This window comes from Gavia stellata, chromosome 3 (assembly GCF_030936135.1).
Source record: "Gavia stellata isolate bGavSte3 chromosome 3, bGavSte3.hap2, whole genome shotgun sequence".
NCBI classification, from domain to species: domain Eukaryota; kingdom Metazoa; phylum Chordata; class Aves; order Gaviiformes; family Gaviidae; genus Gavia; species Gavia stellata.
Window position 1 is genome coordinate 44,952,295 of NC_082596.1, and position 26,973 is coordinate 44,979,267.

Genomic DNA, 26,973 nt, shown 5'->3' on the forward strand with positions numbered 1-26,973 from the left:
GTACTACTTACCCATATCTTTGTATCATCCCACTTAAGCCAATTCATATAAATATACAGAGAGGGTCTATGCTTTAAACAGAAATTTACTTTAGGTTTATGGATCAGGTTATCCATTTACATTTCCATACTATCTTGATTATAATATATTCCACATGGGTTCATCCCTCTTTTACTACTCTATTGGGTTATTCTTTTATGTGGGTTTTCTGGACTACATGCAGACCCAACACGACATTCTGTTTTATTTTTTTATTTAATTTTATGGCCTTCAAAAAGCATCAGTTGAAAAACTCAGGCAGAAGTAACTTCCAATAAAGAAGGAATTCTGATTGTTTAGATCTCAGGGCCACCATCAATTACTTCTTAATTATTTTTTCTCAAGCTGACTGAACCTCTTTCTAGGTAGATACTAGTTATAATAAATGTGGTTGAAGAAGTTAAGTGCTGACATTCAGAACACTTCTTCAGATGTTAGTCAGTAGGGAAAACAAATGTCAGGTAACCCACAGAACTGTAAATATCCATAATTAAAACAGCTACATTAGGATTTGTTTCCATGTCTTTGCACACAGTGTCTTTTTCACTCATCTAACACAAAAGCCAAGGCAAGAAAGATAGAATGAAAAATTACCAGAAAAATCTGGTTTCATTAACTACAGAAAAAAGCAGAATCAGAAAATGATCACTGTTTCAAAATGATAGTAAGTTACAAATATTTTCTAAAAAGTTGTGTCAACATTCAAATGAATGCACCACAATGTGAAATAACTAATTAGAAATAGACCTAAGATGTATGTCTCTCATATCCTTCTCCTTGCACTAGCTTTCCATAGCTAAACCAGTGAGTAAAGAAATGCTTACTTGATATGGATAATACTTGAAGAGATCCAAACCTTAAGAAAGCCAACAAAATGTTATACTGTTAAAACTTCATTAGACTGTATTGTAGAACACCAAAAATATTTTAAACACTGTCAGCTAAAGCTCTGTCAAAAATTCTAAAGTTTCAACTTTATTCAATTACCAAAATGGCATCCACCTCTAAAAACAAATTTTCAAGACAAATACTTGTTTTGTGTATTTTTCCTGGAGCATTTGAAAATATTTAAAAACAGTTATTCAATGACACAGAACATAACGTTGAAACTGACTCAAATCAAATCAACTTAACTACAATGATATATAAACGGTTTTCATTAACTAAACCGAGATGTGCAAAAATATAAGCAGTGTAAATTAAGCATTATTTGTTACTGCTATGTTAACATTCAAGGAATGCAGTTTGCACCACTCTACTTTTAAGCTAATGCCATTTTTAGGAAGGTCAAAATGCTGTTTTAGTCTAAAGAGAAACTTTTTCTACTTAAAAAAGAAATTAAATACCTAACTACTTAATATATATGACATCATCTTTATTTGGAGTAGTTTTCTATTCCAAATAGCTGTGCCTATCTAATTTTCTTTTCAATATGGTAACAATTAAGTCTCAGTACTTAACCTTAGTTATCCCTAGAAGCAAATTTCAAATTTAGCTAAAAAATGGCAGTCTTGAATACATATTTTGCTGTTAGGCATCTGAATGTTATAACCTTCACCAGCAGCACAGATTGAAGACGAACTGGAATATTCCAGCTAGTTCAGACTTTATTTGCATGATCATGAAAAAACAACAGAGTATCAGAACAAAGTATTGAAAGAATAAATAATGCTTAAATCTGCAGAGACAGTAAAAAAACCCAAATTTTTACAGAATAATGAAGTTTTGGGGGCACATTAGCCTACACAACCCATTGTTTTATGAGGATGAAAGGATGTTCACTGTGCTTCAGTTAAGAAGTGCTCTACATGGGTTTTGGACTCAGCTAATTTATACAGAGCTTTGATGGGTCTGTCATGTAATACTTAAGCTGAGATATGTTTTTTGAGAATATTAACTTACACTCAAATGAAAAGAAAGGTTGCCCAATTATGCACATCTCAAATTTAAAATAATGTGACAATAAATATCTTTCACATCAAGATGCAGAAGTTAGATACTGCAATAGAAAGTATGTACCTTACTTCTGGTTTGACAATGGATGACAGGATTTAGAATAGATTTAGAGACTCGTACATACGTGAATAGACTTTTCTGCTAGACCTGAATGCTGAAGCTTCTTTTCAGCTCTGAGAGAAGATGGCAGAATGCCCTTCCTAACTGGATGTCCATGTCCACTGTAAATGGAAAAAAATTGCATCAATTCAAGCATAACATGGTAATTTACAGGAAAAAAGCTATCAGAAAATTCCCTTAAAATTAAATGAGCAAAATACGGCCATAACTTCTGTCCTAAGTGAATACTGATTAAGTGCACTTTGCCTGAGAGGTAATGAGTATGTGTCGGTCATGCATGAGAAGATCTAGGATATGATGGAAAGAGAGGGAATGAAAAACAGGAAACCCTCATATGTACAACAGGCAGGGAATTATACACACCTACTCCACATATCTAAAAATTCTTAACAGAAAAAAATATTCAATACTCAAAGCCAGCAAAAATTATTTAAGTTTACTATCTGAGGGCAAGGCATATTTCAATGTAAAAATGGAATTTATTTGTTTATCCTCCCCTCCATTTCTCTCATGCAAGGGGGCATCAGTTACAGCAGTAACAGTATGGCAATTTGTAGGACTATTTGAATCCTCAGTCCAACTAACAAAAGACAGAATTCTTTCTCAAGTCATAGCCTAGCAGAAACTCTCCCCCTTATGTTTACAATTATCTCCACGTCAGTTGTTGCCATCTACAACCATTGTGTGCTGCAGGTATTAACTAATTCTGCTCCCCAACAGAGTAATATTCACTCCTGGCCTCTTACCAGCTACATTTTTGTGTATTTCATTTCTCAGGGCTTCTACTTAGAAATCCTGTTCCACCAGTACTCAAACTTTGGCTAAAGCTCAAAACTTTATGCCTCTCAGCTGCATTTCGCAAAACTCTCAATGCTTAAACTACTCCAGATTAAATTATCATTGTAAATGTCACCAAGTTACCTAAATTGCTCTTTTTATTGTAACATCCATTCTAGATCTTCAGGTTTTCATATCCAGTAGCCTGAAATCCATAAACACTACACCTTTTGCCTGATCATTTGGTGAATATGAACTTACTGTTCCGCAAGTGTGAATATCATCCATGTTCTGATACTGATCTCTGGTGTTTCTCATTCCTTTCCTCAAGGGAAAGCTGATTAGCCAAGCTGCTGCAAGTCCTGACACCTCTGTACCTTTAACTCTTCAAGACACCGGAAGCGGCCTACTTTCTCCACTCTCTGTCACTCCTCCAGCCTCCTTTGAAACCAAACATCAGACGATGAGACCTCGAGACCAGGGCTCAGAATGACCCAATACTTTTGATCACCTCGGGCTTCACCAGCCTGCACCGGCGCCCCAAGCTGTCTCGACCTCCACCTACTCCTGTCTATTCCCTTCCACAGTACTTCCTCCTTTCCCAAATTCCTCTGAGCCTTCCCTGGGCTCTTCCTCCCTGTAGTTTTTCAGACTATCTCGTCTTTCAGACCATCGCCAACATCAGAGCCTGAAGTCCCTTCTCTAGGAGGGGGGCAGTGCCACTTCCTGCCTCCCCTCGTGAGAGGCCCGGCAGAAGCGGGATCTGAGAAAACGCCGGCCTCCCCCTTACCCTCGCTCGTCGGAGAAAGGCGAAAACGCCATAAAATTAGGAGGCCCGATGAAAGCAGAGCAATTTCGGATGGGCACCAGGCACCTTGCGCAATTGTTAAAAAACGGGCCTGAGAAGCTACGTGTCCTCCTTCGCTCCCCAGCGGTGCTGCTGCTCCTCCCCCACGGCCGGCCCCGACCCCCCGCCCGCAACGCGGGGGTTTGTTTCGCCCGCCCTGTCCCTCCAGTGCGAGAACCCGGTCCTGTTTGCCTTCCTCAGCGGCTCACGGGAGACAAGCGGCTACCTGCCACGGGCGGCAGGGACACGGGCGGCAGGGACACGGGCATCGCGTCGCGGCCCGGTCCCAGGAAGGGGTTTCCAGCCCGGTGGGGGACGGCAGAGCCTGTGGCCAGGCGCCACCACGAGCACAAGGATCCCCACGTCCCCAGGCGACTGGTGACGAGAGACGTGAACGCCGGCCTCCCATTGGCTCTCGGGCTGGCAAAGCGCGGCCAATCAGGGCTCGAAGCGGAGCGGCTCGCCTTCCCCCCGCCCCCCCTATTTCCAGCCGGCCCGTGGCGCGGAGGGCGTTCGGCCGCCCGCGGAGGCAGGGTCATGTGACCTTCTGTTTACATCCTCTCAGCTGTTGGGGCCCCGCCTCCTCTCGCCGTCTCTCTCACCAGCACAAACGGCGGCCGACCCGCGGACCCCTCCGACGTGAGGGCCGGGGGAGGGTGAGTCCGGGGACACGCCGACCTCCGCTGGCGCCGGCTCGCGCTACCTCGGCGATCGCCCCCGCTGCGCCCGGCGCGGGCGACCGGAGCGCTCTCCCGCCTGCATTTCCCCCCAGGCGGGTCTCGCCGCTGCCGCCCGGCGCAAGGTCCGGGCCCGCTGCAGAGCGGGTGAGTGAGTATCCCGCGGCGGGGGGAGGAGGGGTCCGGGGGGGACGGGCGGAACCTTGTTCCCTGGCTGCTCTGTGCGGCGTAGAGGCCGCCGTCGGACAGCCGGGATGGTGAGTTGGGGGGGAGGGGGGGAGGGAGCGCGGCCCACCGGCCCCCTGCCTTCCCCTTGCCCCCCTGGGCGCTCCACTTCCCGCTGTCCGTTGGCCCCGCACGCAGGCGCGCGCTCTTCTGAGGCGGGGGGGGGGGAGGGGGGGGGGCAGGTTGTTTTCGCGCAGCCGGGACAGGGCGAGGGCTCGCTGCCGCTCGCGTCTGCGGGGTGGGATGGGATGGGACGGGGAGTTTGCCTACGCGCTTGGCAGTCCATTCTTCCTTTCCCTCCTCCTCCTTTGCCCGAGCCACCCCCCGCCTCCCTATTAAATAATCGCTGGCCCAAAAACGGTTGGGAGGAGAGGTGGCTGGTGTAGTTGCCGCGGGCCCGGGGCAGGTGTGAGGGGACGGGGACATGAGAGAATGTTCCAGCCTTTGGATCCGGGCGAGGGGGGTAGAGGCAAGGTGAGGGCAGCGCTCGGCCCCCGCAGCGGCTCTGCGGCCTGCCTCCTACCCGTGACGGCTGTTGTTTTTTTGTCTTTGAGGAAATGCAGTAAGAAGGGGAGCTTACATTTTTTTATTTTTCCTTTCCCGAGTCCTTATAACCTCCGGGTCTTGTGGGGGCTGTGTCTTCCAGGCCGAGGCATTTTGGAGGAGGCGAAAGGGAATGTGAGACAACGTTTTGTTTTGTTTCAAGAAAAACCTAGGGGCTGAGGAAGGATACTTTTTCTTTCGGGAGAGGAGGCGGCGTGGCAGCAGCGGGGGGAAAATACTTTGTTTACCTAAACAAAGTGTGTACAGTGCACGGTAACTTTGCCTCCCGCCCGCAATCCACGGTAGGTAGGAGGCGGTGAGCGTTGCTGGCGGCAGCCGCGAGGGAAGGAGCGGGCTGACTCTTGCCCCCCGCTTTGCCATAAACGCACATTTTGTTTCTGTTTACATTGTGGTCTCTGTTTTGGCTGGGAGCAGCAGCGTAAGGGGAGGGAGCAGGAACTGGCTCCGCGGCAGCCGTCTCCTCCCCTCTCTGTTTTCTTTGTTATCTCTTCGGGGGGAGGTATCCTGGGGTCACGTCTGCCTGTAGCTGAGCTGCGGTTCATGTGATTCCTCTTCGGCCCCAAACCTCGGGCCGCCTTCTCCCGTGCATGTGCAGGTTTTGTCTTTCCTCCGTCGTCGCCTCCTCCCCCCCCCGCCTCGGCAGTTGTCAGCGGCTGGCAGTGAAGTTGGAGGAAGGGGAAGGGAGGGCAGAGGGGGAAGGAATCTTGGCATTTATTTGATACGCAGTCAGCAGCCTGGGCCTGCTTTGTACAGCTGTGTCGTCTTTGACAGCAAAAGGGGAAAAAGAAAAAAATCCCTATGGTGGAAGGGGGTGTGTACATTTTTCTTGGTGAAATACGAGGGAAAACATCTTTAGGGTCTGCATGAGAGAAGAGATGGAAGTACTAAACTGCTGCAATGGACCATATGCCCTCTGTATTACAGAGAATGCTTTTAAGATGCAAAAAATCTCATCCTTAAAGTTAGTAAATGACAAGAGTGTATTGTGAGAATGCCTTTTAACTATAATTCATTATTCTTGCAAACGAATCATAATATGTGTGATACATTTTTTTTTTCCCCACAGGATCCTTACCTTACTCAGGGCACTGGGCAGACCACCTCTGGAAGGAATCAGGCTTGGATAAATGGAGCTGTCTTCTGTAGAACTCCTGCCTGATTTGTTGGGGATGTTTGAAAAGTATTTTGGATGTGTAGGTGGACAAATGTGTGAAAGATCTATTGGTATTTTAACTGACTTTGGGTGAATAACTATAATATAATGATAGGAATGTAAGTAGTACGTGAGTGAGGTCAGAAAGCTACAATGAGGTCTTTGGAGATGGACTCTTAGCCAGATGTTCTCTAAAAGAGTCAGCATCCCTCAGAAATGCAAGGAAAAACAATTGGATGTTGTTGGGAGGTCTGCAGTGAGGAGAATGTCATGAAATCGCAGAAACAGAAAAAAAGTACGTAATACTGGACAGCCGTGGATGACCAAGTGTTATCACTGGGTCTGTGCAGGATTAGGTTCCTTCCCTGCATAATCTCCGATCTTCAGCATTGTAAAAATCTTTCTGCTTCTCCTAATGGGCTTTCTTTCTGGGTTTTCTTCATCCACGACTTCATGTCGTGACTTGCTTTAGATACTTGACCATCCAATTTCAATTTTGCAGTACTCTGTTTACAAATTTATGAAGTCTTGCCTTTTCTATAGTCCTAATCTCAGCCGATTTTTATTGCTCAGTCTTCTGTTTGCCTGTCAGTGATTGCCGCAAGCTGCAGCAGGTCCTTTTGAAGAGGCTTCTGCCTAACAGGAGACTTAAGAATAGAACCTGAGTGCCAGATATGTATTGTAGTTTTCTGTGCCTGTGCTGGACCATACCAGAGCAGTCACTTGGCTGTGTTTCTGTAAACTTGAAGTGCAGTTGCTTTGAGATGGTTAAGTGTGTATTCTGAAGCTAAAGGTAGGTTTAGGCATGATACCAGTGCAGGTAGAAGTCTCTACAGAGCATGTTGGCTGTGACTTTTTTAGGCAAACTTGAAAGAAAAAACAATGACACAAAGACCAAATTTCAAGTTTCTACTGCAAGACATGGTTAGTAACACAGGGGTGTTTTTACCTAGAGGTGCTCCCAAAACTCAATATAGGCAGGAGTTTTTCCATGCAGTGTTCTGGAAAGGTTTATGCCAGGAGTTTCAAGGGTTCCCCAAAACAAATATGTTAAAAGCAATTCCGAAATAGTTAGGCAGTATGGGAATGCTCATCCCAGTCTTCAGTGTATGGTGAGAAACACCTGAGAATACAGCATTTGTTTCTGGATGAGAAGTGTCTTTACACATACCTGTTCTTTTCATTTCCTGCTTTATTCCCATTTTCAGCAGGAATGTCAAAGATCTGCTATTTTACCCTACTCAACTGAAAGTGATGCTCTGTAGCTGATCATTAATTAGCTCTCTGTGTAACAGAAGTGCCTTGAAGTCTACAGCACTTGGCACCCTTGAATGCAAATATCATTGAATATTATTTATTTTACCTACTTAGAATGTAAATTCTTCAAAGCAAAGGTGGGAAGAATATAATGTGCCATCTTGTTTTACAAATGAATAATCAGGTACGTGACTGGCCTAAGACACTCTAGGAATCGTCCGGTAGGGTCAGAAGTTGATCTGTATGCTTCATCTTCTCCAACCAACGAGTGTGGATTTTCTTTTGATGGAGAATTCTTTTACTGTATCTGCTTTGCAGAAGTGTGATCATACTTTTCCACTTTTTTCTTCTATGGACTTCTAGGGAGTAGAGTGAAACAGTTTATATTAAATATTACGGGCATAATTACATTAAAACATCAAGAAATAACTACTGTGCTCCAATTCCTTTGGGACTTATTTGCATGCACTGTCTGTTAATGAGAGCCTTCAGGCCTCTTTAACACAAGCTCTTAAAGCAGTTGCTGCTCCTGTGTTGTTTAAGAAAATTGGGCTGGACTTCTGGGCCTTGAAGAAAGGATAGAATTTGTAGCAGCTAAGGATGCTGAATATAATTTTTTGCAGGGCTGAAAGACTAGCTGGGTGCCATTCAGAACAGTAGTGTTAGTTCTCTGTCCTTTTTGTCCTCGTACATCATGCCAACTTCATGTTTCAGAGTTAGTGTTGCTACTGCAAAGTTGGTAGTGATGTTAACTAGTCACAAGGAGCTTGAAATCCTGAAGAATGTATGTGTGTGGATTCTTGTTTAATGTACTTCTGATCAGGAGTTTATTGGAAACCTTGAAAGTAAGAAGTAAACTGAAAGTAAAGATGTCTTTGAAAATAGCAGTTAGGACTAAGAAACATATTTCTGAAAGCAAGAAGTATTGGAGGTTGTATCTAGAAAGCAGCTGTGGTGTCCATCACTTGCATGTTGTGACTGCAGTTGTTATATGACTTAACTTCTCCATGAATTTTATCAGTCCTTTAAATTGAAGCACAAAAATATAAGTTGTCTGTCATTGCAAGGAGAGGAGAGGTTTGGAAGTCATCACAGAGCAGTTAAAAAAAAAACAACAAACAAACCCACAAAAAATGAACAAACCCCACCAAAACCCCAAACTCCACAGCCCTAAAATAGTTTAGAGGTGACATCAGGAGTCACCATGGTAACTCTCAGGCTACAGATTCTGGTGTGTTCTCATGTGGGGGAGTTCTAGGGTGGGCAGGTGACTGTGGAGCAGAAGTAAACTTCTCCTCTGGTTAGAGGACTGTCCAGTGGCATGAAAAGACTTGGAGCCCACTGCTTAGAAGGTGCATTTAAGGAAGGCTAATTTTGGAGTTCTGGCTTTTTTTTTAATGATGTTTAGTGAAGAAAGGATGTAAAGATCTAGTTTGTTACAAGTGCAGAACATTGAGTTCTATGAGTTGCACGGAGTTGGGAGATTTAAGATACTGCGAGTGTTGTTATGGTGATGTAAAATATGGAGGCTTAGAATTTCTCTTAAGTATTGCATTTCAATCCAAATTTCCTTGAAGAAGTATTTGCTTAGTATACAGTTACAAAACAAATGCTGAATTTGGATTTCCAGTGTTTCTAGGATGTAAAATAGGACAAATGGAATTAATGTTTAAAAACATGTTTGAGGAAACAATCTAGAACTTGCCAACAAAAACATAAAATTACATTTAAAAGCTAATTAAAAAAACTAACAGGCTTAGAGCAAGTGGTTTGATGTGGGATGTTTGGTATCCTGCGTGAAGGACACTTACATGAAGGTGCTATAGGGCATCTGAGTTGTCAGCAAGGAGCTGTTAGATATGAGATAGGGTTTACTGAAGGCCTGCATTCTTCTGAAGTAAAAAAAAAAAAAGATGCCGGTGCAATAAATCTAAGTAGAGGTAGCTAAGCAGTTAGAGAAGGGACAGCCTTTGTCTTGGTTGCTAACATGCATGCTTTATTGGAGACTGTGTGTTTATATACACACATGTGCAGAGAATATGTGCACAACCAACCAGTTGTGCAGCAGCATAGTGACTGTGAACAGGATCTGTTCTGAGAGTTTTTAGAACCTGGTGATGACAGACTGTGCTTTCAGTTTTGGTTAACAAGTCAGAGTGTCTCCAGGTTTTTTCTTTTGGTCTCTTTTCTTACGAGTCTTTTGGCCGATGATGCCTTAACTTTTTATCTGGTTGCTTTTCCAATCCCAGCTGTTGTGTTTCTTTCAGAGGACGCATCCCTCAGCTTTATGCAATTTGTGTTCTATCTAGGAGTCTTAAGTCGCACAACAACAGCAGCTCTCCTTGCTTATTAGCAAGGACAGGATGTGGGCAGAAGAGTTTTCTGTTGTGTTACTTAACACTAATTGTTGCCATAGCATGGGCCAAGTAGCCTATAGTTAGCATGAGCACTTAAAATAGTATTAGAGATCTGTGTTTAAGCACCTGAATCACATAGCAAGTATCAAAGGCGTGCTGTTATTATTACAAACTCTTCTCTGCATGATTTCTAAATAGATAATGCGTATTACAGCTGCCAATCATGGTTATGTCTTCCTTTTTTAACAATTGTCTTGTTAAAGGTCTAAATGATAGGTGCATATTTCTAATGGCAAATTAAGCAATTTTGAAAACTATTTTCAGGATGAAGAGCACATCTTCAATACTGGATAATGTTCCACCAGGAAGCATCTGAGTGTCATTGGGAGAATTTTTTTTCCAGCTGATGTCTACAAATGTTTTTATAGATTTAGTAATAGTAGTTAGAGTCAAATCAGAGTTCTTATACAATAGTAGCTTAAGATATAGTGAAAGGCAGTATGCAGTAATACAGTAGACACAAGATACATGTGCTCCTGAATGTAACTATACAAAGTATGTGTATTGGTACTATCCTTCAAGCAAAACAAATAGCACTTGCTGTTAGTTCCTGTTGTATTCAGGAGTGAAAGGGAACTAAATTTCAAAGAACATCTCAGAGATGACATGTCTTAATTCTTCATTCATATTTTTTAAAAAATGACAAAGCTGCTTCTCCAAATTTTTTAAAAAATGACAAAAAGCTGCTTCTCCAAAAAAAGAGACCTGCATCAATGTATGGCTTCCATAAGTGAAGTGATAAAGTCATTGGAATAGTGTATGGTAATAGTCAAGCTAGTATATCACATCCAGCAATTGATATACCTGTGGTGTCCCTGCCACAAATGAAAGGCTTGTTTCCTATAAATGGTTGTTTTAACATTGAGAGAGGAATTAGGACCATGTGGTTGGGAGAGAATGAGAAGTGGTTACTATTCTGAGAATTTATTTTTGTTATTTCTGTAGCAAATGTTTTCAGCGGATATTCAGGAATTACCATGTGGTTTTCTTGACAAATAGCTGAAAAAAAAAGTAATAATCCTTAACCCAGTCAGGACCACTGTGCTATATAATGGTCTATATATTGAAGTTAAAAAAAAAGAAGATAGTTGGAGCCATTAACGTGGTAATATTTTCAACACATTTGTTTTTGCTTGATACGTATGGCTAAAATGTATGCAAATTAGTATTGCTGAAAGAAGGAACTCTGAAGTTCACTAAAGGAGATGCTAAATTTCAGCAAACAAAGCAAAAGGTTAATATTTCTGCCATACTAATAATTTCAAGTAATCAGGAATGCTGTATTTCTGTTAGGACATCAGTTTGCCAGTCAAGGATTTGATGTCCATCTGAAAATCTTTGCCTGAGACCCATGAAGTTCTTGTTGTTCGTGTTGGATTCTGGCAGGTAGGGTTTTGCTGGCTCTTCTGCTGGGGCATGTGACCCTGCTGTTTATTTGCAAAATTCTTCCCTTTACCCTTTTGAGAATGAACTGTGGTTTTGTTTCCATTCAGTGTAGTCACCTGCTGTGCAGTTTCTTAAGCTTTGCTGTGTTCTTGCTTAAAGAAACTCTAAATTTGGCATTATTGCAGTCAGGGGGGTCGGTGAAACTGGAAGGACACAGGAAAGTTGGGTTGCTGGGTTTCTTTAACTTCTGCTGAGCTGACATTTGCAACATTATAAATCCCATAAGCCTTAGTCTCTGCTTATTTACTTCAGTTAATTATGCATTCATTATGGCTAAGACTCATTACTGCCAAGTTTCCTGAGATTCTGTGATGTTTTCTAGAGTAACTCAGTTGTCAGAAAAAGTCAGTGTAGGATTTGACTTCTCCATTTTGGGATGCTCTGGATAAACTGGAGTTGTTCATGATATAATTAAGGCAGGTTATGTGACTGTAGCAGCCTCTTGTGTTATATCTGTAAACTACACTTCTCTCAGGTGAAAACCACGTGGTTTGTATGACTGAAAAAACCCTGGTGGGGTAGGATTATGGGGATGAAGATACAATTATGCTGTGCAAGTGCACAGCTGCTACATCAAGCAACGATAAAAGGTCTCAACTTCCATGTCTTGGTGAAATATTTGTATGAATATGTTGAAATGGTCACTGAAGCTTTCCCAAATGCTCCAAATCCCCTCCAGACCACATATGCTGTTGTTTGTACTGTTAAGTAAACCATAACTTTGGAGCCATATTTTTAGTAGTACTTGATTCATACCTGCAGACAAAGAAAAACAATAGTGCTGAAACAATTTCAAGTTAAAAATGTGCTTATGTATTTTGGTTTTGGCTTTTAAAGAAGGCCTGTAAGGGGTTTTGTTCAAGTATTTCTAGTTTTTAGTTCAGGCTTGCATGGCCCCAGGCCCAGCCAGTAGTGATGTTAAGCACGTATTCTCAGTAGCACACAAACGTGTATTCAGCATGTATGTGTATAAATACATAGTTGGCCACCACATCAATGTAGAAGACACAGCACTAATGCAAGCACAAACAGTGCCAATGGCCTTACCCTGTTGCCCTTTCTGGATGGTCAAGCTGAATGTCTGCTAGTGGTAACACGTGCATGTATAGATCCTTCCAGTTACTGTGTTTAGACACCTGTTCTACCCTGAAACTTGCCATTGTGTCCATTTATCCCCCTTGCCTCTTGCACACACACACACTCATGCTCAGCCACCCCCCCCTCCCCCCCAGACACCACGGGTTCTCCAGCAGCCAGCTCCTTCAGTTGCCTCACTCAGACAGTCTGCCTTGTCCCTGGTTCCCAGGCCACTCTGCCAGATTGCTGGTTAGTCAAGCTTGGTACTCGCTGTGGTCACATGCTGACCTGCAAAAGCTCACCCCTTATTTTGCTGTACCACAGATCCATGGGCCCCTGAGACCTGTGGTCAGACTCCACTTGTCACATAGGCACACATGCACACTGGATAGAGCCTGAGGAGAAGAATTACAAAAGGAGATTAATGGGCAGGCAGGACAGACAGTGGTGATGGGGGGAGAGCACAGCTAGATGTGCATACTGACCTGCAACCTGTTCACACATGACCTGTCCCTCTTGTCACCATAATGCTCTGTTGTCCCATGCTTGTTCTTCCCCATGCTGCTTTGATCCCTCCCTTTCCCCACCTTTGGTTCCCTCTCTAAACTTCCCATAATGGGACTTGTGCAATCCCCAAGTGCCCTTTCCCTGCATGCCATGATAAATCTGGTAGCCCTGTAAGTGGTCACACCTCTCCATCTGAAAAGTGCCTTGGAGAGGCCCAGTGGTGGTGGGGATGGGGGGAAAGGTGATTGTTCTCCTGTGATAGCCCTGGGAGCAGCTGGGTCAGGGTATTTAGGTGGGTTCCCACCTGCAAGTGTGCCTCTCTGCTCCTTTGTGTGCAGAACAGCTTTTTATTGCATAACCTAACAGCATTAATTTTGATATGTGCTGGCAAATAATCTGTTTAATCATTTACAAGTTAATGGCTGGCCACAGATGTGTGAATTAAAGTGATACTGCTACAGAAGCAATACTTTGAAATGTTACCTCAAAGTCTAGGGTATTTTAATAGCAACAGGAACAGGGAGAATGCTAGAATGATTGCATGAAACTTTGTGGAACAGACTTTGATAACAGGCTTTGGTAACAGTACTAAAGCTATAACCTTTTAAATTGTAAAATGAGTTGTTTTTTTCTGGATGACTTGCATTTGTGAGGAGACTTTGGTAGATTTTTAAAATATATTTAGTTTATACTTGATTTGTATGTTTTGAAAGTTGTGATAAATCATCACTTTCCTTTGGTAAGAACTGCAAAGGGATAGTTAATCTCTGTTTTATATAAAGTAGGGATTGGATATCTTAAGAAATGGGGATTTATGGACAAGGTCATGTCACTTTAGGGTATGTTGTTTATGGATTTATGGTATGTCTGGAGAATGAGGCAGATTATGATGTGGGTCTTAAAGTGTGAGGCGCTGGGAGATATGCAGGATTTGAGGATTAGAAAGAAGAAAGTTATGTGCAAGTAGTTATCCATCACTTTCTTTGACAAGATAAATTAAGAGTAACTGTTAGCATGCATGTGTTTTAGTAAACAAGTTACATTTGAAAAAATTGGTAAATCCAGTGGGATGCTTCTGGAAGATTGCATCAGTGAAAGAATTTTGTGTTGTGTTTCTGAGGAGGAGAAGCAGGAAACAGTAGGCCTTGCTCATTCATCCTTCTTGAAGATTACAGGCCTAAGTAGTAAAGTAACTTCTCAAAACATGCTGTTGTATTGCACTGGACTATTTTAAGAATTTAGTAAACAGGATCAGGACTTGGTTTTTTTTTTAGTGTCTCATAAGAAAGGGATGCATAATAAATAAGTTGAGATTCTCAGGCTGTGAAAGTAAACATTTTGATCATACAATATTAGAAGTTGTATATGTTGTGATTATTGCATGCTATTTTGACGTTTTTAGATATATTTCTAAAGATCAGAACACCCAAAGGCTTTAGTGCACTTGGAGTTTGATAAAATTGATATTTTTGTTTTTTATTTGGGCCTGGTTTTTTTTTGTAGGGACTGCAGTAAATGCATAGCTCTAAGATGAGGTTTCAAGTGTCAGGAATGTAACCATCTTCTATTTTTACACTTGACCTCTTTTCTGTTTTCTTTTGCTAAAGGCAACAGGCATATGTTGTTCTGTTGCTGTTGGAAGTGAGTTATTTAAATAACTTGAAATGTTTATGTGCAATAAGCTTTTGAACTTTAGCACTGGCTGAAATAGTGAATATTTTGTTATGGGCCACATTTAGCCTACTCAAAATTATATGAACTGTGACTTGATCTGCTTAAGACTGTAGCTGCGGAAGCTACATTTGTGGTAAAAGGTTAGGAAAGTATATTTCAGTTCTTGTACTAAACCTGCTTTATATTTTCCCCCTCCCCCCCATTATTGGTTGCTTTCTGAAAGAGATACTGAAAGTAAAGGAGCACCATATTTTACTGTGGTTTGTTACCTTCTGGTCACCACAAACTAAATTATTAAGCATTTCCTTTCATGAAGAGAAACAGGTTTTATTTTAGAAATGTGTATTTGGCTTGTCCTTCCTGTCAAGGTGTCTTAGTTGGCTTATGATGAGTGTAATGTTAAAATTTGCAGAAATGTTTGTGTCACTTGTATGCCTTACACCTTTCCAAATTAAAAAGGATTAGATACTCCAGAAGTGGGTTTTTTTTACACATCTCTTTACAACTCTTCTAATTCTTAAGATTTGACAGTTACGGCTTATATAAACTTTCTTGAAATGAGTACTCTCTGTTAAATACCCTTCTAAAAAGCTGTTTATTGTGGCAATGAGTTTTGCAGCCTGGTCACTCTGTAGTTCACTAATTCCTGTGAAATATGTGCATAGACAGCAGTTTCTCTTCTGAAAAACAGGTGCATGATACAGACTCAGTGAACATCAGACATCTGTATGTATTGAGCATCACTGATTCATATCAGTCTTACGAAGTCCTGGTATTTCAGTCTTTCCAGTGAGCGAGCCACTATTACCTGGCACCTTCTGTTTCTGTGGGTCTGTTAGGCCATCTAGAGAAGCTTCTGTTCTTTCCCCTTTCTCCCAGCCAGTCTGTGATAAAGCAGTACTCTTCGACTAGTTTGTACTGGACAGACTTAAAACAGTTGTAGTGTGGGAACGGGCAGAGCTGTAGGCTGACCTCTCAGGAGCTGAGACCTTGAAAAAGAGTGCACTGTAAGGGGACTGCCGGGTTCTTTCATGGACCCTGCTGTCAGAGGAAGCATGGAAGATTTTCTGTATGTTGGACATCGGGTTAAGCTGATGTCCTTTGCTTATGATATCTTTTAGTGGAACTTTGACAGGTCACTAAGCCATCTTAGGCTCCTCAGAGAAGAGACCATTATATGTGGTGTCTTACAAACAAGCACCACCAAACTTTTTGGACTGGTGTGGGTAGAGAAGCAATATTAATTGCTTTGAAATCTACAGTTGTTGGGATACTACAGGGTACACATAATCGGGGCAGAGCTAGTGTTCGTTCACTCATAAGGGTATACATACAACCTCTTGAGAAGTAATCACCAGTTTGTGTATAGCTGACCTCTAATGGTAAGCGACAGACTCACAACTATTGTTTTGTTGACATCTTATCACTGCATACTGTGAAAAAAGTACACCATGCTGCTCTGATCAAGTACTATTACCAGGAACTGTCTAGTTCTACTGTGTCATACACTGCTGCCATAGACATTAGTTCTTGTCATTGTCAAATCAGGTATTCAGATCTTTGTTAGCAGTTAATGCTGCTCTCTGAAATTATTGAAGTAATTTAATATTTTTTTAAGTCTTGTAGACAGTATCACTGGACTGACACATAACAAATTTTATTCTTTGTTTTTTCTGACGATACTAGCTAACAGCATCTTGCTGCTTTGGAAAATGATTTTCAGAGCACTTAAGAGGCTATTTTCTTATCAGCACTTCTGTTCATCTGCCTCAGAATATGAGGAGGAGCTGGTTCTGGGAACTGAGCAGCGATTGATCATTAATATTGTCCATCAGTAATGGACAAACTTTTCATGCCTGACAGACTAACATCTTCTGCACAGGTAATAATGTCAGGTTCTTAAAATCTCATGAGATTTTTTTTTCAGAGCTGTTTATCATCTCGTTAGCCTCTCATCCACGGAGGGCTTTTTCATTTTACAAGTAAGAGCATTTCTTAACAGAAGTTTTATGGCAGATACTGGCTATATTAAAAGTTACTGTGAAATTAGATACTAGCAAATTCTTTTAAGAGAAGGGAGTGTTTCTTTGCTTGTTCCCAATTTAAAGCTTTTTGTAATGTGAATGACTAGATTTAAAATGGCTGTAGGTATGCAAATCCCAAAGATCCCATGTATTTGAGGTGGGAAGTGCGGGGAAAATAATTTTGTGCAGGTGACCAACAGATAGTCTTTACTAGCAATTGAGTAACTAAATTAGGGCAGTGAGACAGCTTTCCTGTCTCTTAGCAGGGAGTTTTTGTAGGATATAGTTAAGAAGGGTCAGTTAGTGGCCCAGAGGGCATTCTAGGATGTGAACACTGAAGCTGGGTCCGTGGTGACCATAGTGACAACTGTTGGAGAATGGTAAGCATAGCCCTAAATAGATAAAGAGCACAGCTGAGGACTTGCTCTCTGAGGGTATAGGGCTGCTTTAGTACTTACTGGGTATAGATCTACACCTTTACATTGCAGAAACTATCGTGTACTCTATGTTTCACCCCAGTATGGCAAACTACATTACTAGCTATCTTGGGTGAAAATAGTGAACTCTTATTTCTTTGTTTTGAAGTAGTCATTCAGAACATGTTTGTGGTGTCACAGGTGGAAGACTTTGAAGAAGAAACTGCTTCTGAAGCCTGGGAGGCTCAGCTTTGCAAACATTTTTTGGTTACCCAGATCTTAAGCAGTAAGGAGAACTGAGTCAGGATGTGGTGTTAAGCTACACATTAAAAGTTCCATCTAGGAAACATGTAGGATTCTTTGCTTTGCTTTGTAATAAAGACTTTAAAATTCATTACCTTTTATCAGCATACCTGAAAACGAGGTCTGGCATATAGAACTGGTAGAAAATGTTTCTTTTAGCGTTCAATCCTTGTCATAGTGTGAAAAGGGTAGATAGAATTTCAGATGAGAAAAACAAATCCAGTGCAGAAGAAAATACAGACTGCGAAAGGAATGTATCCCAGTCCAAAGAAGGAAAAAAAATATGTGGGTGTTTCGGGTTTTTTTCCCCCCTGGGCGGACAACCAACAAAATCCTTTGTTTTATTATTTTTTACTTCAAGTTCCTGTGAACTCTCTCTGTTTGAAAAAAAGAAAAAGTAAGGGGGGAAAAAAAAAGTCAAAAGGTTCAGTAGACATTCAGCAAGGTTGGTCCAAAAATTACGCCTTTGTGTAACTACCAAGGTTAAGGTAATTTGATTATGAAATCTGTGCTGATGTGCTTGTCACTGCTCATACATTTGTGGAATGTCGTAAGCTTCAGTGCATCTTCTGAGAGAAATGCAGTACTACGTGTGTTGTTCAGTGTTTAGGTGACTGGAGGTGGAGGAAGAGAGAGCAAGCACGTACCTGGAATCTTGTCTAAACAGCTGTTGAAGGCCTAAACAGGAGGACCAGGGCTTAAGCTTACATCAAACTTGACAAACATTTTCTGCCCAAGTAGGTCAATGCAATTCAGGTTAAGTCAGTAGTTGTAGCTGGTTACATTCATTTGGCTTAACTTTAATCCTGTGGTCTGTTCTGTGTTCCATTGCTACATTACAAAGAACCTTGTAGTATGCTTTGTGGAGTGCATTATATTGGAGGGCTGACTGTACTTGTTTTTGTACTTGTTTCTGTTTAACTTGAAAAGTTTCTTGAAATGATCTGCTGAACAGTAGGTTAGGAATTAATGTTTTTGAGTGAGATGAGTCTAGAGTTTAGACTCCAAAAAGTGCAGTGTTTCCAACAGAGCTTTCCTTAATGCCCCAAGTAGTATGTTACTATATCCTAAAACCAACACTTTTCCTTCTTTCTAAACTATTTGGAGTGACAAAACAAATAGCTGTGGAACAGAAGGCAGTTCAAGTAGCACCTACTTTTCCAAAGCATTTAGACTTTTTATTGCCTTTAGTAGCAGTTTAGCAGCAAGGCGTATGTATAAAAGTTTAAAAAATGTTGGTGAAGACTTCATTCTGAAATACCTCTGTGTCCCAGAGTTTATTCTGATTTTTGTAGTCACCTACTACAATTATCTCCAGCACACAGTTCGTATTTTGATTTTTCTCCAGCCTTTGCCTGGTGAAGCTAATGTTAACAATTTTTATTCTCTTTTCAGATAGTAATCAGTCATTCTGTTTATTCAAAAGGTCCTGCTGAAATCTTAGACTCGGCTCTGCAGTTTGGAGTTGAATTTCCTCTTGTGCAGCACTGTTACAATACTTGGGAGGAAAGGGGAAGCTAAACTAAAAATGGAGTCCTTTTGTTGTAGGAGTCGCTGGACAGGACGAGGACAGGCAAAACATGATCTTGAGTTCATTACAGCTGCAGGAATGGCACAAATTGAGTGAACAGAAGTAGATCTAATGGTTGGTGGCCTGGGAAACTTTAAACCTCTGCTGATGAGAGTGGTGTTGCTGACTTCTGCCATGAGTAAACTGAAACCATTAAATGGACTGAAGTGTTTCAAGCCCTTGCATGCATTTGCAGTTAATTCCTTCCTGTCGCCAGTCATAGAATATTCCTTTTTGTGGAAACTTAACAGCTGACTCCTATGTCTATATTAATGAGTAGCTCAGTGGTTTATTGTCTCTTCCCCCTCCTCCTGTCCTGGGTAAGGGGGAAGGTTCGCCAAGCAATTTTGTATGCCATCTGTGAGTTTGAAGTGGTGTATCACAGTCTTGATTCAGTGTGTTGTAGTGTGCTCCAAGCTGATAGCTTTGTGAAAATAGTTCTGCGGAGGAGACTTACATTGGTTCTGAGGAACAGACTTGAAATATGGCTGATCCCATTTATTATATTTTCTATTCTATTTCTCACTCTTTGAAACAAAACAAGAGTCAAGTTAGTAGGCTCAAATAATGTGTATTTTTAGTCATCTATGTAGAGTCAGGATGTGTCAGTATTATAAGACATTAAATTTGTAAGATATTTGACCTTGTGCAGATTCAGCAAAGGTGAAGTTTTGTCTGTCAAATTAACTGGATACCTTGATAGCATGGTATTTAATCTGTATTTGAGAGTGTGCAGTTGTTAGTGCCCTAAGGAATTAACTTGAAGTGCAAATGTATTTGTAAAAATTTTGAAACATGCAAAACTTATGTCCCTTTGAGAGCTGGCAAAAAAAATTTGGCAAACCTTAAATCTGATTACTAACTTTTCAGATAAGAGTTTTGCATGGCTTATAAAATGGTGGAGAATTAAAATGCAATCAAATTGTCAGCACTTCTTAGCTTCACATAGCCAAAGAACACCTGTTCAACTAATGTAACAATATTAAAAAAAAATCAGAAATTATTTATGATAAGGAATTCCAGTAAAATTGATTACAAGGTAGGTCAGAAATATGTCAGAGGTCTTATGATACAGTTGTGTGGGTTTTTACAGAAATTGGAAAGTGTGTTGACATTTCGTTTTTATTGTGAATATAAGAAACTTCAAGAAAAAGTGTTCCAACTTGTAAAAATAAATACATGAATGGTGTGGAATGAGAAACAGAGTCTTTTTAATCCTAGTTGGTTTTAATCAGTGAATGAATTTTCTTACTCAAGACTATATTGAAATTTTAACTCCTAAACTACAATTTCTGTTGGCTTCTGTATTCCAAAGGTTCATAAGGCTAAAAGCCATTGCTGCATTTTGTTAACGTTGTATACCCTTCCGTTTCTTGTGAAATTTCTATACCTCTTGGTGTAACAGGCATCAGAATGCTGCTCATGCTCTTTGTGAACTGTGTGTATTTCAATTTAGGTATCGGTGAGCTTCACAGGATGCTTTCTGTGAGCTTGGCAGCTATGTAGAAAGTTTAATTATGGTATGCTCTGCTGTCTTTATCTTGGTCCTGGGTCAGCTGTCACAAGGGAGCTTTGACTAACTTGCCCTTTTTCTCCAGCTATGCTAAAATAGCTTGTGGGATGTGTGTTTAAAATAGTAGAAAATGTATCTGACTTCACACATCTATTGCCTGTGTTAGAACCAAGTCATTTTACTTTCATAGGGTAAAAGCTTACAAACATAAAAGCATTGGAGGGAAGTAAAATGTCACAAAATACTTCTTTGCAGCACAAGAGGTCACTTTTCATTAAAAGATCTATTTCTTTAACTTCCTAGAGTGTTTTTTTTTTAGCAAAAATACTTTCCACTTGAATAGCATTTCTGCTTAACCTATAGCTGTAGAGGCCAGAGTAGAGCACCATAGTTGATGAACGAAAGCAAACCAAAAGCAAGGTATCTAAAAAGCAAAGAATATTACTGTCTCTACCTAATGTCACCTTTTTCAGCGGGGGCAGTGTATCCAGAATAAGATGCAACCTTCAATCACACTTCTAATTAGCCACTCTGTTCTGCTGTGTAAGCATCCCATTCTTGAGAGGAGGTGCTCTGTTTGTTTTCTCCCCCACTTTCCACAATGTCGTGCTGTGTATCAGACTTTTTCTGTTCTTGTCTTTGAGATTCTACGTGATAACCATTAATGAAGGTGAAATGCTTGGTGGGTGTCATCAGTACAAAATCTTGTGATACTACAATAACTTTAGCTGTCAGATAATACTAAGAATATAAAATTAAAAAATACCTGAAGAAATTAATTCTGTTTTCGCCTAGTGACTAGATTGTTATTTATGGGAAATAAATTTTATGTGGAACTAGTAAAGACATTTTTTGATAGAAAGGGTAAACCTTTAGGTTGGAAGAATGGCATTTTTCCATCTGAGCGGTTTGTGTAATTTGCCTGCTCACCAGCTGAGTGTAGATAGTTGGTGAAGTTCTCCATCTGCTGGTGCGAGGTGGTTAATGCACTCGGCAGGTACGGTGGGAAGGGGTATTTCTGTTTCTCAAATGTAGCAGCTGCATTAGTCTTCAAGAAACTCCATTCTTACATGTACGTTTTAGTTAAAACTATTTCCAAACGTATCTCAAGACAATCATGAACTTTTTAGGATGAAGGGATGGCAAAAGCTATTGTTTTAGTCACTGTAGATTATTTAACTTGATAACTATAATTTGATTCAGTAGTTCGTTGAACTTTTAGGTGTGATGCAAGTGAAGACAAGTGAGCGGGGCTGGAATATTTTTACATATTACTTTTTACTTAAAAAAAATCCTCCCTCAAGTTCCACACTTCCTGTCTAAATTGTCTCTTAGTTTTTTCAAAAATAGGGGTGTTCTTGTGCAATTAAACACACCCAGGCCTACTTATTCAGCTCTGGAACACTGGGGTGATGGGAAGTGCAGTTTTTCTACTTTCACCAAAGGTTTTCCTGCTGGTTGATCATTGTGTCTGGTGGCTTTTTACCTCTTTCCACTCCAGGATGTAAGTGAGAATTGGTTTTGCTTCAGAATAACACTCAGCTGAGTGGTGAACAGTTTGGCTTTATGGAAAGGTTTATTAGTACTGTTTTGAAAGAGACCTGTTAAACATGTGGGAAAGGATTCATTAGTGTTCTAAGAAGGTTATTCATTTAAAGTGTTTAACCACAAAAATTGTGTTGTGGTGATCCCTACAATGTAAACTTAGGAACCAGCTTCTTTTTGATAACTTAAATGACCTTGGGCATCTAGATTGTGTTTGTGAATTCCTGACGCGTGAACTTTCATGAATAGGCATGTATAAAACGGGAATTTGCTGAATTGTGTTGGAGTATTCTCAGATAAAAGGTTACATTCATAATTTTAAGAAGAACGTTTGGTTTGCTTGTTTGAAGAGGCAGGTGGAATTTTTTTTAAAAGGTGATACTCAGCAGTGCAATTAAAGAGTCAGGGGTGAGTATGTCTTTTTTTTTTTTTAAACTAGGTTACCTAGAAAGTGCTCCAAGATTCATTATGGTCTTTCTTCTTCTTTTGGTTATCTAAGCTGACTTTGTAATTAATGTTAATAACTAGCTCACTATGGGTACTGTATTCATCTAGAAGTGTTGGATTAAACTTTGTCTTCCTTTCTTCCAGTCTTCTGTTGCTATTTTACTGGTAATTCATGCAACCTTAAAAACGTTAACGTGGTTTTTATGAGTTTAGTGATTAATAATGTAATAACTGCAGATAAAATACAGATCTGAAGGAATTATTTTGAAATTAATATTCTGTGTAGAATTCATGGAACTTTGCTAGTCACTTAAGAGCCGTCAGGCTGTTGAAAACTTGTAGGTACTTACGGAATTCATACTCTTCTAGTGAATATGGCAGGCATTAGGAGGAGCTCATATACTCAGAGGGGTTTCATGTGCTGAATCCAGAACAGAGCAATGTGTTGTAGTGTCTGCACTAGTATTCTGGTTCAACTCAAAAGTGAACATCTGAGAAGCATTTCCTGGACATCACCATTCACCTGGGTTTGTCCCCACTGTGGGGTGATTTCAAAGCATGTAAACCTGGTTCCTTTCGAATGTAACTAAGTTGGTACATGCTCCAACTGCTGTTGGACATTTAGTTCTCAGGATGGGACTAGAGCTAGTCCAAAGGCAGTTGCTGTGTCCGCCCCCCCCCCCCCCCCAATATATATGATATGGATGATAGCTTCTTAGCAGTGTTTTCAGTGTCTGTGTAAACTCCTATGCTGCATTGCTTGCTAATGTAGACAGCACATGTTGACATGTTAAAGCTAAGCTGAAAAACACTGGATTGAGTTAAAATCTGAAGGGCAAAATTTTGATTAAATACTAGCTGTCCTGAGTCTTAATAGTTCTACTTCATAAAGTGATCTAATGCTAACAATATTTCATCACCCTCTAATAGTTGTTGATTTGTTTCTCTTTCGAAACTCAAGTTATGTAAACATATCTGTTTTCCAGGATTCGTTTGTGATGTGCTTCTGAAAGAAGAACTGAGAATCCATTACATACATAAACTTTTGGGAAAACTTTTCTCCTAATGTGTCTTGCAAAATAATTGAATTATCATAGAAATTCAGCATGGGAGGAGCTGTGAGTGCTGGAGAAGACAACGATGACTTAATTGATAACTTGAAAGAAGCTCAGTACATTCGCACTGAGAGTGTGGAGCAAGCCTTCAGAGCAATTGATCGTGGTGATTATTATCTGGAAGGATACAGGGACAATGCTTATAAAGATTTGGCCTGGAAGCATGGAAACATACACTTGTCAGCACCTTGCATTTATTCTGAAGTCATGGAAGCACTGAAGCTTCAACCTGGATTGTCTTTTCTAAATCTGGGTAGTGGAACCGGATACTTGAGTACAATGGTGGGATTAATATTAGGTAATTTGAATGTTTTCATTTTAATATAGTGTTTCTGCATATTTTTAGAAGACTATACAAGCCCTGTAAAATTTCATTTTACTTCTTTAAAAATGACAGTACTATACTTAAGACTAGGTGTTTGAAATGTGTTGTTAAAATATTGTATGTTATCTACAAGATGTTCACTGGCACTACTGTTCAGTGACATTTCATGGAGTGTTTTGGAAGGGGCAATTATTCCTGCTTGCCTTTCTGTAGTTTAAAATTCTCATTTGAAAGGAAACAGTCCTTTTTTTCCTTAAAAGGAAAAGGCTCAGAGGAACAATTTTTGAGGACTAAAATTTTAGTCTGCATTTGCACCATGTTTATGCCCTTACTCTAGGTTACTGTTTTGATCTTTAGTTTATGGAAAGAAAAATCTAAATTGTAAAGACTAATGACTCTTGAAGAAACTTACTTGAAAAATAAATCTCTACCAGCATGCAAACAATTATTTTAAAATACATTTATTTAATAATTTTATTAGTGAGAAAGTTTTGGGATGTAGACTGATAAGACTGTTTAAACACTGCAGGTCTGTAGGTTTTTAGAACTATTTTAACAGATTGGCACTGTGTTTTTTTCTTCTGTTTTCAAATACTTTTCCTGTATGGAAAAAGATGTAATGAAATATTTCTGTCTACGTTTAAATTCTAAAGCCTACCTTGGAGAGGAAAAATGCTTTAATTCTCCCCCCTCCCCAATATTTAGAATACAGAGCATATGTACCAACAATAATTTTTTAAAAAAAATAATTTCATTGCATGAAATAACTTCATTTATTTTAGTATGTAGTTTTCATAGATATAACTTTATTGACTGTATTACATGGAGTTTTCGTATTTCCTTGGTTGCAGAAACCTTGCTCACAGGTAACATAAACATTTTGCATTTATTTATATACACAACTGAGTTGTGAAGAGTTGGTTTGTTAATTTTCAGTTAGTTCAGTTACTTTGTCATCTGTTCTTACTTGTTAAAGAGTAGAAATTATCCCTAATAATACATAACAAACGTCATTTGTTGGCATCTCTGGCAGTGTCTTTTGCTCCAGTTAATACCAATAAATTCAACAGATTCTACTGTTCTCTTGTGGAAATAGGATTTATGTTCATTCACAGGTAAAAATAAAAAAGAGTAATAGTGTTGCTTTGCCCTTTACAAGAGTGTTTCTGTTTGAGAGTAGACATTTTTAATTAGATTGTAATATTTTAAGTTCAGCGTTCTATTTCAGTATTAAAACAATTAGTAAATACTGCTGCATTTTCTCTAAAATGTTTGCTTAAGGTAGTGAGTAATGGTATTCATTTATTTCTCTGTCTTCTGAAAGCTTTGTCCTTTCATTATTCTTTTGTAACTATGATGTTTAAAAAAGGAATTGTGCCTTAAATCTGTTGCACTTGTATCTGTGTATTTATCTAACCTATTTTGAGTGGCTGTTGGTTGGCTCTTGAATGCTCGTGGGTCTGACCTCTCCTTATCAAGCAGAATTCCTATCCTTCAGAATACTATAAGCAGAGTTGAAGAAATTAAACAGGAAAAGATTTGTCTTCTACAGAGGGTGAGATTGGCTGACAGCCCCTGAGGAGCATGGTTACACTGCAGATGTTCCTACAGAGCCAGCTCAGGTGCTGATACTTCTCTAGCAGTGCTGAGGAGCCTGGAGCAGTGAATGCTCAGCTACTTGCAGAAGGAGACTTTTGATGTTTCTGTAGTGCTGTACCCAGTTTCCAAAGTCTGCTTAGTATTGTAATGTAGTTTGAGTGCTAGGCTGAGGCATGGAAGGTATAAATACAATCTGTGTGCCTTTATTTTCTTACTCTGCTCCCTTTGATAAAATTACTAGTTAACATACAATCATTCTTCTTTATTTTAGTGTTTGTTTTAAACCAGGGAACAGGTGTTTTAACAAAGAAAAATAAACAGAAGTAATTTTCTGACAAATCATGTATATCTTTAAAAGCTCACAATTCTTTAAACAGATTTCAGTGTGCACTCCAATTAGTAAGAGAGAACCATGTGGTTTTTGACAGTAGTTGAATATCTTTCAATTGGACAACGTAGTGAGTAGTATTTCTGCTGTGTTGGCAGTGTCAAAATGACTAGATTAAATTAGCAAATAATTTAAAACTGGTAAACGCTTGTAAGTATAGCAACATACTAAAAAACCGAACCCCATTCCATAGAGATTAAATTAACTGTTGCTGATACTGTTAAAATGTAAATTTAGTTCGGAGTAGATGGTGCAATTGTTAGCTTATTATGCTGAAAGAGGCCAGTTGACTTTGAGAATGACAGAGAAGTTGGTTTCATGTTTTTAGATTGGCTGACTCTTTGCTTAAATGTACAGCTGTGACTTCCCTGATGAACAAAAATATAAGAAATATGTTCTTTCAAATTACGAATACTATGGTGTATCATGATGTGGTGCTGTCTTGCATTCATAGATTTAATTTCAAGCTGTTGGAGCGACTGACACAGGTTTTTTTAGTTCTTTGTTTTTCAAAATTGAGTATTGAAAGAAATGTATATGTGAATTTTTGGACAGATTATGTCGATGCATTTTTAATTTACTTTAAATTATGAGGTTAAAGGAATGGTGATTATTTTTTAATTAAAACATACCTTGCCTGCTGCTGCATGCTGTAGAACTGTAACTACACTGGTATGATACATCATAGCCTATTACTGTGCAAGGGAACATTAAATAATTAAACAGCTAGGAAGGTATTGTTTATGCTAATGCATTTCTTAATGTGATAGATAATAAACTAAATTTACAGTAGGTGTGAGTGTCAACAGGAGGCATATGTTTTCACAAGTTCCAAGAACATCCTTTGGATGATCTACCAGCTTTTTGCGTGCCATCAGAGAGGTCTTACGAGCACTGCGTATGGTAAACTATTGGATTGGTTTTATTTCAGCTAGTAGAAAATGTTCTAAACTATGTTAAGAATTGCAATTATTAATCAGCTTAGTGGCATA

General features: G+C 39.8%; 1 protein-coding gene across 2 annotated transcripts in view; it reads left to right on the forward strand.

The window, feature by feature from the left end:
* Positions 1 to 4,501: 4,501 nt before the first annotated feature.
* PCMTD1 (protein-L-isoaspartate (D-aspartate) O-methyltransferase domain containing 1) overlaps positions 4,502 to 26,973 on the forward strand; it is a 44,375-nt gene continuing 21,903 nt past the window's right edge. Inside the window, exons 1-2 of one of the 2 annotated variants that reach the window (XM_059815465.1) lie at positions 4,502 to 4,563; positions 23,541 to 23,967. In XM_059815465.1, the coding sequence (XP_059671448.1) occupies positions 23,661 to 23,967 (307 nt within the window). In that variant the 5' untranslated portion in view covers positions 4,502 to 4,563; positions 23,541 to 23,660. Of the gene's footprint in view, positions 4,564 to 6,360; positions 6,399 to 23,540; positions 23,968 to 26,973 lie in introns of those variants that run through there. The other variant, XM_059815466.1, reaches the window with a different exon arrangement.